The sequence below is a fragment of the Arachis stenosperma genome, chromosome 2 (assembly GCF_014773155.1).
Source record: "Arachis stenosperma cultivar V10309 chromosome 2, arast.V10309.gnm1.PFL2, whole genome shotgun sequence".
NCBI classification, from domain to species: domain Eukaryota; kingdom Viridiplantae; phylum Streptophyta; class Magnoliopsida; order Fabales; family Fabaceae; genus Arachis; species Arachis stenosperma.
In genome coordinates, this window is record NC_080378.1 from 102,443,049 (window position 1) to 102,453,964 (window position 10,916).

At 36.3% G+C, this 10,916-nt stretch overlaps 2 protein-coding genes across 4 annotated transcripts; one reads left to right on the forward strand and one right to left on the reverse strand.

The window, feature by feature from the left end:
* Positions 1–907: 907 nt before the first annotated feature.
* On the forward strand, positions 908–4,883 carry LOC130961208 (pyruvate decarboxylase 2-like). The gene is made up of 6 exons (XM_057886955.1): positions 908–1,662; positions 2,660–2,823; positions 2,947–3,597; positions 3,946–4,063; positions 4,160–4,348; positions 4,460–4,883. Exons 1-6 carry the CDS (start codon positions 1,138–1,140, stop codon positions 4,628–4,630), a joined length of 1,818 nt encoding a protein of 605 aa, XP_057742938.1. The 5' UTR covers positions 908–1,137; the 3' UTR covers positions 4,631–4,883.
* LOC130961207 (transcription factor bHLH140) lies at positions 3,395–10,690 on the reverse strand. 3 transcript variants are annotated; one of them, XM_057886953.1, is made up of 7 exons: positions 10,334–10,690; positions 8,588–9,549; positions 7,403–8,072; positions 7,140–7,310; positions 6,381–6,680; positions 5,406–5,468; positions 3,395–3,574 (listed from the first exon to the last, which is right to left on the reverse strand). In XM_057886953.1, exons 1-6 carry the CDS (start codon positions 10,478–10,480, stop codon positions 5,457–5,459), a joined length of 2,262 nt encoding a protein of 753 aa, XP_057742936.1. In that variant the 5' UTR covers positions 10,481–10,690; the 3' UTR covers positions 3,395–3,574; positions 5,406–5,456. The 3 variants fall into 3 exon arrangements, with proteins under 3 accessions (XP_057742936.1, XP_057742937.1, XP_057742935.1); XM_057886954.1 differs by lacking the exon at positions 3,395–3,574 and adding an exon at positions 5,159–5,174; XM_057886952.1 differs by lacking the exons at positions 3,395–3,574; positions 5,406–5,468 and having other exon boundaries at positions 6,082–6,680.
* Positions 10,691–10,916: the final 226 nt, after the last annotated feature.

Here is a 10,916-nt window from a genome sequence, read left to right on the forward strand (position 1 = left end):
AATTAATGAATTTAATTTTAATGCGTGTAAAGTAGTTTTACATGTGTATCCGATTACGTAACAGCATAAAAATAATTATCTTTTACATTGACTACTGCATAAATAATCATTGGTAGCGAAATAGAGACAAAGACGGAGACCGAGAGACAGAAACTAAGAGATAGAGATTAAAAATAAATCTCAGTATTCTGTTTAGTGTAAAGTGGGAGACTGAAATTGAAACAAGAATGAAATTTTAATTTAATTTGTACAACGGATAAAATTGAAATTAATTAATTGAAATGAAAGTGTTTTAAGTATAAAATGTTATTAAAGTTTCAGTCTTCATTACTAAAAATTTTAGTCTCCTGTGTCCCCACTTTTTAGAGGTACTGAAATACTGAAATTTTGGAGATGGAAATAAAAATTTTAATACCAATTTCTGAACCAACAAATATGATACTAAATCTCACTTTTTCAATCTCTGTCTCAATACCTCAAAACAAACGCTACAACAGATATAATTACACGCCTTTTACCGTAAATACATCAAAATTAAACTTCTAATTAATAAGCTTTTGCTAGTATGGGCCCCAAAATTACTAATAATAGTATCATGAAATGAAGGGTTTGACTAATAATAGTTCATTTGTATACAATTATGAAAATAATCTTAAATATTTAAGCAATTTAATGCAAAGATCATACCCCTTTATATAAAAAAAAAAAACAAAAAGAGTAAGGAAGTTACCAAATATGCTTGGGCAGTTTCTTCTTTCCCAAGCTGTAAAAGGGAACAAGGTAGAAGACAATACTCCTGAAATCACTGCACCACGGCCATCACCAAAACAAAACCAAGAAACTCTAAAAAAAACCGAATACCGCCCCTTGTAATGCCATTTCCATCTCTCATCCCACTGTCTTTTTCATACCACTTCCCCAAGTAACACTACAACTACGTACATACATACACCCTTATATATAAATTCCCCTCTCATCATTTTCCACAACACAACACAAAACAAATTCACCAAATCAAATCTCCAAATCCTCTTCAGATCAGAATCATTCTTCTGTTAGAGACAAGTATTCCAGTCGAATCGATATAGTTCAGTGATAAAGCATTTGATATTGAGACGGTCTGTTATTTATCAAGAAATGGACGCAATGTTAGGATCCTTAGATGCATGCAAGCCAGCGTGCAACGACGTAGGATCCTTACCAAACGGCACTGTTTCAGCAATCCAAGGCAGTCACTCTTCATCTCTCGTCACACCCTGCGACGCCACCCTAGGCCGCCACCTGGCACGGAGGCTGGTCGAGATTGGCGTCACGGACGTTTTCTCCGTCCCCGGCGACTTCAACCTGACGCTCCTCGACCACCTGATCGCCGAGCCCAACCTCAACGTGATCGGGTGCTGTAACGAGCTCAACGCCGGGTACGCAGCGGACGGGTACGCGCGGAGCCGGGGCGTGGGCGCGTGTGTGGTTACCTTTACCGTTGGAGGATTGAGCGTGCTGAACGCGATCGCCGGAGCGTACAGCGAGAACTTGCCGGTGATATGTATCGTCGGGGGACCGAACACGAATGACTATGGGACCAACCGGATCTTGCATCACACCATTGGCTTGCCGGATTTCACCCAGGAGCTTCGCTGCTTCCAAACTGTGACTTGCTACCAGGTAAATCATTATTAATTAATTTAATAAATAATAGTAAGTACTGCAATTATCTTTTTTAATTAACTTTAAGGTTTAATTGTCAACCATACTAAAATTACAACAAATTAAAGGTTCATTAAAGGTATAAAATATCAAAAATGCTATTTATACATCAAACCAAGGGACTATCTAAATCAGCCATATCTATTTTTAATATTTATTTTGTATTTTAGCGAACTAATATATTTTATATTAGTGTGGTTGATAAAACATATATGGATTATTTTTGTGTTAACTATATCATATAGGGATTTTTATTATCTAAATATTACCTCCATTCGAAAATGAAATGTTTCTGTTATGGGTTATATTAGATAACCAACTATTTTTTTTTTTAACAACATGAACAACCACTAATAAAATAAAAATACACTACACTCCTAAATTATCCACTTAAATTTTAATATTTTCATTGTCTACTTATCCTTTTTCTTCTGTTATTTGCATCTTGAATACGTATTTGGAGACTATATGTGTCCGGATACAGTTGTGTAGATTCGTTATTTTTATTTTAATGGATTATAAAGAAATTAAAACATTTATTTTAAAAAAAGTTATAAATTTAAATTTTACGTATTATGATTCGTGTGACATTATATGATTGCATCACTATGATTTTTTCTTCTTTGTTTATTATTATTTTTTAAGAAAAATGATAACATGCATCAATTTGGGTCATGATACTTTATTCTATGTTGATCACTCGTCCTTGTTTGAAGTCAAACGTTCTCTAGTAGTGCTTTATTTTACTGAAAGACATTATATTATTGGCAATGCTTGATTATATATAGCATAATCTTTCCAGCATAGGTAGACTATTTTGTGATTTTTGTTTGGTTACAAATATGAATTTAAAGGGATATTTGGGTTTGCAGATATTATTATTATTATTCTTTGATGCTGAAATGTGAGCTTAATGTGTAATTAAACTAGTTTTTCTTATTGATTTTGATAATAGGCTGTGGTTAATAACCTGGACGATGCTCATGAGATGCTTGACACTGCAATCTCAACCGCACTGAAAGAAAGCAAACCTGTTTATATCAGCATCAGCTGTAACTTGGCTGCAATTCCTCATCCCACTTTCAGTAGGGAGCCAGTTCCATTTTCATTGTCTCCAAAGTATGATTCTCATCTTCTTTACGTAATTTTATTTTATTTTTCTTTACCACTGAATTGCATCTTCTTTATGTTTAAGAAGATTGCAATGATCACTAATATATTTTCTTTTGATGAATTTCACAGATTGAGTAATCAAATGGGGTTGGAGGCAGCAGTAGAGGCTGCAGCTGACTTCCTAAACAAGGCAGTGAAGCCGGTACTCGTCGGCGGTCCTAAGCTGAGAGTGGCCAAGGCTAGTGATGCCTTTGTTGAATTGGCTGATGCATGTGGCTATGCTTTTGGGGTGATGCCATCAGCTAAAGGACTAGTCCCTGAGAACCACCCTCACTTCATCGGAACATTCTGGGGCGCCGTGAGTACCTCATTCTGCGCCGAGATTGTAGAGTCTGCTGACGCATATTTGTTTGCTGGACCAATTTTCAATGACTACAGCTCAGTTGGGTACTCACTCCTTCTCAAGAAAGAGAAGGCCATCATTGTGCAGCCGGACCGGGTAGTGATCGGAAATGGACCTGCATTTGGGTGTGTTCTGATGAAGGATTTCCTTAAGGCCCTTGCGAAGCGACTTAAGCACAACAACACTTCATATGAGAACTATTACAGGATCTTTGTCCCTGATGGAAAGCCTATCAGCTCTGAACCAGGAGCACCTTTAAGAGTCAATATTCTGTTTCAACATATACAGAATATGCTGTCTAATGAAACTGCTGTAATTGCTGAGACAGGGGATTCATGGTTTAACTGCCAAAAGCTGAAATTGCCAAAAGGATGTGGGTAAGTAGCTTCAAAACTGTGTATAGTATGTCTCTACCTCAGTTATCATACTCTCTCCGGTTCAATAATAACTATCCACGTAGATATATGGTATGTGCACACAAAATGCTTACAAAAAATGCTATCTATCCACACAAAAAATCAACCACCAAATCAGCCACTGTGAATTTTTGTATATATTTAACTCATTTTTAATGTAAATTTTGTATTCTAACATGTATTCTATATGGTTAACTAATTTGGTACTGATCTTTAGTGTACATGATTGATCTGATAGTTATTATTGGACGAAGGGAATAGTGTGGGAATAATGTTTATAAGTTTTTAAGAAAGTTATGTTGATAACAGGTATGAGTTCCAAATGCAATATGGCTCAATTGGATGGTCTGTTGGTGCAACTCTTGGTTATGCACAGGCTGTGCCTGAGAAGAGAGTGATTGCTTGCATTGGTGATGGAAGCTTTCAGGTTTGTCTATGCATGATTTCAATCACAAGAAACTTGTTTTTTAACTTGAATTTATTATGGTGTTCTTATTATTGATTTTTGAATTCTATACATTAGGTGACAGCTCAGGATGTGTCTACAATGCTGAGATGTGGGCAGAAGACCATAATCTTCCTGATAAACAATGGTGGATACACCATTGAAGTTGAAATCCATGATGGACCATACAACGTGATCAAGAACTGGAATTACACTGGCTTGGTTGATGCAATCCACAATGGTGAAGGAAAATGCTGGACCACTAAGGTGAGGCCCTTAACATAAATGCAACATTGTTGTCAAAACTTTGGATTATTCTATTCTAGGACTTGAAAATATATTGATATATTGATTAATGTAATAATGTTTTTGATACAGGTCACATGTGAAGAGGAGCTTGTTAATGCAATTGAAACAGCAACAGGAGCAAAGAAGGATTGCTTTTGCTTCATTGAGGTGATTTGTCACAAGGATGATACAAGCAAAGAATTGCTTGAATGGGGTTCTAGGGTTTGTGCTGCCAATAGCCGTCCACCAAATCCTCAGTGATCCTTTCTATCAAGTTGAGATTTCTTTAGGAGATGCTTCTACATGAGAGGAATTTTTTTCTTGATATTAAATGGCTTTTAAATATAATGAGCATTTTATATAAGTGAGTGGATAGGACTAGCTTGTTTCTATGTAAATTCATTCATCTAAGTTAAAATCATTCTGCTGCGGGTTTCTTTTTTGCTGCAATGCTTCTGAATCATTATTATGTAGAGCATCTTTTATGTTTCAATAAAGAAAATTTAGTGTTTTACTTGCTTTCGAAGTTTCAATTATAATCACTATTTTCTTTGTTCTTAATAACTCTTTAACCGTTTATGTAATATTGTTAATTTCAAATATTCATCTTATGTGACAGAAGAATTAAAATTTAGGCAAGTTCAATCTTTATCTAAAACTATACATATTAATTATTCATCATTAGATCAATTCAAGTGTCTTGCTTAGGTCCGTTATTTATACAAAAATGTTCAATATGTAATGTGTTAAAAATAATTGAAGACTTAGAAACCCTTTTTTTTTAATTATTCATCAACCTCCACTCCTGCAGATTAAAAATGAGTAGCATTATTTCACTTGTCTCTTCATTCTAACGTCGTTGGATTCCCTGACGTCAGAAGTTCAATTTCAAGTAACATAAGAGGATCTGATTTTCTTATCTTTTAATTATTTATTACTGTCACAAATGGTGGTCTTGGACTATTAGATGAAAAAGGGAATAATAATAATAATAATAATAATAATAATAATAATAGCAGTTACAAGTGTCACCGACCTTTTTGTGCACGGTATCTAAAGACAACGACAGGTGTTGAGATGTTTCCGTTTAGCTGAACACCTGCACAACAGAAAATTACAAAATTCTTATTTTTCTCTGACACCCAACTTAAATAACAGATTTTTCAATTTCGTAAAAAAAAAAAAATGAATTTTCTAAAACTACAAACGTGACTCCCACTATTTGGTTGTTACTACTTACTACATGTATATTTTCACCATCAGAGATACCGATTATAAGTTCATTACAAGGGAGATTAAACCCTACCACTTGAAGGAGTTACATGATAATTATTAAATATTAATTTATATTTATTAAAGTTACTAATTTAAAGAATATGTTTTACCGTGGCACCAACTAGAACGACAATGTCATAAGTGATTAACCGCAACTTAACTTTGATAAGGATGGATCTATGACTACATGAGGAGATTTAACAAGTCTACAAAAGTTTGGGTGTTGTACGTTTAGATTATTTTATTATTATTTCTTCTATTTTAATTTTTTAATGACTGTATACCAAAATTACACACCTTTCTAGATGTTCAAATATAATTTGTCTAAAAAGAATAAATAAATAAATCTTGATAAAGCTAATGAGAAGAATCAAAAGTTGAATGTGCTTGTCTAGCCCAAATCAGTTCTCAAAGCAACAAAACAAAAGGGAACATTAACTTTGCACAAAACTTCTCCACAACATTGTTAATGATAACTACTGTATATTAATTTGAGAAAATTCAAGCCGTGTAATTTAGCCACTAATTAATATAAGGTGATCATGGGTAGATAAACTAGTTTGTCTTCTTTTCTCTTCGGATATATAGGCGGGAAACAAAAACAAAAAATCTACAATGCAATCCTCAACTATACACTGGAGTTTCCCCTAAAGTACCCAAAAGGATAACTCAATTAGTCTAGCATAGTAGCAATGTAAACAAATGCTTGTCATTAGGGTTCAGCAGGTGCATGTACCAGACGTCCATTTTCAAGTAAGTAAGCAGGAAAAGGAGCTTTGCAGCTGCCAATATGCGATTTCAACCGGGGTATGTTTGGATGCGCACTTCTACATCTGTGGCACCTCAACTCCATGGACAACAGCTTATCATCATCTTTCAGTGTTGCTTTCCCATGACTAGAGACCTCGTCCATTACGTCTATCGAGTCGCGAAAGAAAGCAGTGTTGAATGAGTTCCAGTGCTTCTTGTTCTTCATATGTTTTGAATCAAAGTCCTGGCTGATAACATGTAAATGCAGTTGTCGCATTGACGGAGCCTGGAGAAAAGAGAGACATCCATAAGGCTCAGCATGCATGTATAAAAGAGAGATTATCAGCTATGCAGCTCCCTAAAATTTTGGTTTACATATAATAACCTAAAAAAATTGGAATAAAAAGCTTAAACAAAAGCATTCATGGGAGTTACTTGTAGATGCAACTTCTCCCCCAATACTAACAAGCTAACACATGGATGAGTAAATTTTATGAAAGCATATTTCTTCCACATTTTCAAAATATTCATTTTAACCATTTTCCTTGGTGAACCATCACTTCAAGTAGTCTATAGTCTATTACTAGTTCAATTTAACCACCTCTAAACTCAGACAGGATTCCTTTCTATTTTTTTTTTTAAATTGAGAACGTATTTTTGCCAATGTCATTCATGAACCAAGCCCCTGCCGTCTATATTTTAATAGATAGGGGATAAACTAGTCTTTAATAAATACAGTGCATACTGAGTGATATCCAAGGCGAAAGACCAGTGAAGCATTCTCATCTAGGAACTTCCTGGCCCACTTTAAACCCACATCATGCATCTTCTTCAGCAACTGAAAGTGTTCTTTCTGGACATCTTCCAGGCAATCAACTCCTCTGGTACGAGACAAAATGAGAACATGTTTCTTTGCCTGCGAAGCAATACAGTTCCTTTGTTAGCAGAGTCAAGCATGAAATGAAAAATGAAATAAGGAGGGTGAATAGGAATAGGTAATGTTTTGACCTTAGGATAGAGATCATTCAGAACAACAACATCCTCTGAAATCTCAAGCAAGTCATCTTTATGCTTCTCAGGATGCATAGCCATTTGATGAAGAGCTTGTGCCCATGATCCCCATGCCTTATTCATGCTCCCACCATTTCTTCTATGCTCCGAATCTACCCTTTCATCTCTGGAATCAGAGCTCACTCCAAAACTATCCTGAATTCCCTTACATTTTTTGCTCTTCTCAGACCCATGATCAGCATCTCTCTTATTCTTTTGATCAATATTTGTCAAATTATTTCTGGAATGACATTCAGATTTATCCTGCAATTTCAAAGCCTTTTTTACAATGTTTTCATTTTCTTCTCTAGATTGCCCTGCCTGGGTCCTCACAATTGATGCAAAGCCTTCAAATAGGGAAGCATAAGCATCTTGAAGAATTTTGCATCCTTTTTCATAATCATTGTTGAGACAATTTGGCCTTTGAGGGTTCATATTAGGTCCAAGAACATGTATGACATGGGTTACACCCTCTGTAACAAACAAAGGAGAAGATGCAGGTAGAGGGACAACAACAGCATTTCCAGGTGAAAGAGATTTTGCTCTTTCTTTGGTTGCAGACTCCAGTTCAGGACCCGCAGCATTAAAAATGGCTGCATTAACACCTCCACCTCCAGCTTTTAACCGCCTGCAAAGGAGCATTCATTTGACAAAAAGGACGTGTTAAAAACGGAAGTTCATGAGACAAAAATATACTCTATCAGAGTCAGTTACATGTTAATAAGATTGGAGCCTGTGGAAAAACAAGTCTATTTAAGAGATCCACATTATCAGGATGCTGCATTGGCAGTTGAATTGTGTTAGAAACTGAAGTTGCATAATATGTATTATGTAACTAAAAAACAAAATAATTCAGTAGATTCTTAATTAATATGTAAGCTTGATTCTAGATCTTGATGATAACATTACACTTGATAGACATTTCATTGTGTGAGTTCAGACTTCAGACACCCAGAGAAAGTGGAAATTCTAACAAGTGCAACAGGGCTTGCCATCTAACATTCATCGTTGTCTAACATATGATATGGGTGAGAGTTATCTTCTAATGTGTTTGTTTACTACAGATCTACTTCAATTAGATGGATTCATCTTACAACAGAATCCTCAATTATGTTCCGATAAACTGAAATAATAGAATCTTACCAGTTGGCAGCATTAGCTATGACATTACAGTTTAAACCTCCTGTAGAATGAAGTTTAGTAATGTCACCGACATGGGTAAGAAACTTTTGGGTGTCAATGCGTTTTTCAGATGCTTTGGCTTTAACCAAGGAAAGAATCTTTGATTTATGAGTCAAATCAACCAGCACAAGTCTAGCATTGCCAAGCTTAGCTGTAAACTCTGCAACCTTCTCAACAATAATATCAGCTGCCTTTTCATAATTGAATTGGAAATCAGATGTTGAAATAGATGGAAATGCCAGAGTGGGAGCATCATCCAGAGAAACTCGACTGGCATGGGAACCATCGAAGGCCACTCCCTGGCTTTCTCCTTCCTTTGACTCTAAGTTGGGATTATCTAGAATTGGGGATGCCATTTCTACATCTTTGTGGAAATAATCATTTTTCCCAGGATTTTGGGATGTAGTGTCTCCACTTCCATCAGGTCTTGCTGCTGCATCAGGGGCTGGCACTTTTTTTAGGAACTTCATTATACCAACTTGAACTTTTGAATCTGGATTTTTCTGGCCAAAGCAGCCATGTGGGAGGTTATCCAGTGGCCCAAGTGAGCCGTATGTATTAATGGCACCTTTGACATCACTTTCACTCTGACAAAATGTTATCCGGCTATAGCCTTCGCTTAATTTGGGCAGCTCTTTCTTTTGAAGCATTCTATTCACAACTGCTGCAGCTTTTCCACCCTGAAGGTTTCCTTCATGGCCAGTCCGTTTAACGGATCGAGAAATACAAAGTTTAGCAGGAAGATCAAGCACAACTGCATGCACATCTATTTTGTGCACATCACCTAGCTTTACGAATTCGGAGCGCTGCTCTCTGTCAAGATTGCACCTATCAATAAACACACTCTTATGATCCTTCAATGCACTAGCTGCACTGCTCAGGCATTGAGCTTTACTTCCTGCTTTACCATTTCCAATGGTGTCCTGAAAGGCATTATAACCTACATTAGATCAAATCCAAAACTCTATACAGGTCACAAGGGGTTCAAAGTAATGGGCAATCATTGGCAGTAACAGCTGCTCTGCTCACAAAGCAAAACTGTCTAAACCTCACTCTCCTCCCGTGGCACAATGGGCTACTCTTTTTGAGCTTAACTAATTAAGAACTCCTAAATTAAGAAGTTCTCAAGGGTACAGATCATCATTATATAATTGATACAAGAAGCACTGATTAACCAGAAGCAGTCTTACTACCGGTGTGGATAACACCACTTACAACACCCCCTCCCTGCTCTTTTCTGAACATCAAAGTCACATTTTTAACATTTTGCCCTACTTGAGAATAGAATTCATTACGTCTCAGAAAGCCATTTTTTAGTACAACATGAGAAGTTGAAATATCTAATTTCTCAAGAAAAGCACTTCTTGAAACACACAAAGCAACAATCCTTAAGGGCATAATAAGTTGTTTAAACACCCCTCCCCCCCCCCCCCCCCCCCAAAAAAAAAAAAACCCTCAGTAATGGGAGTTTATCAATTGATTTTATGCCAGCCACCTAACATTTAGATACTGTTAAATAAATTCACTACCCTGAACGTACCCTTAATCTCGCGCATTTGTTTTGCCCATCAATATCCAATGCTATATTAAGCCCCTATAAGTTACTAGCTAAAAATACCGAAAAAACTGAAAGGTGAAAGTGAAACCCAATGAGGCATTTCATCAAACAGGTAAAAGGCGGAAGCAAAGAAAGAAGGAAGAAAAAACCTGGCAAACGCGAATCCAAGGGCGAGTTGAAGAACGCATCACTTCTTCACAGAAAGTTGATTTGCCACTTCCCGGTGCTCCCACTAAAATGACCAAAATGGCCTTTCCCTCTTTGGGTCGAGAAGCTCCGTCGACGTCCATGTCCATCTTCGCAAAAACTCGATCGTTTCGCCTCTTGAGATGTCTTCAGTTGTGAGTGATCGAAAAAGCATGAAGCAAGCAACTCCTTTGCGTCCTGCTATGTGGCAATTAGAGGATGTTTACCTCACGTGCGAGTTTCGGAGTCTTCAGCCTTGTGTATGTGCCACGCGAAAAGAGTAACCTTTTTTTGGATCAATAATGTTCCCCAATCATGTAATTTTCTTAACCAAGTTAGTTTACTCTACGTGCCCCACCTTTTAACGTAAACCTCAACATAGAGCTTTTCTCTTCCTGTAAAATTTTTTTTTATTCTTCTTTCTCAACTCAACTGACAGAGTAATTTAGATTATTCTTTTGAATCAAATAAAGTATACGAGGTTTAGATTATTTAATTTTAAATTGAATATAATAGAATATAATTGCTAAATTCAGTATTATTTAT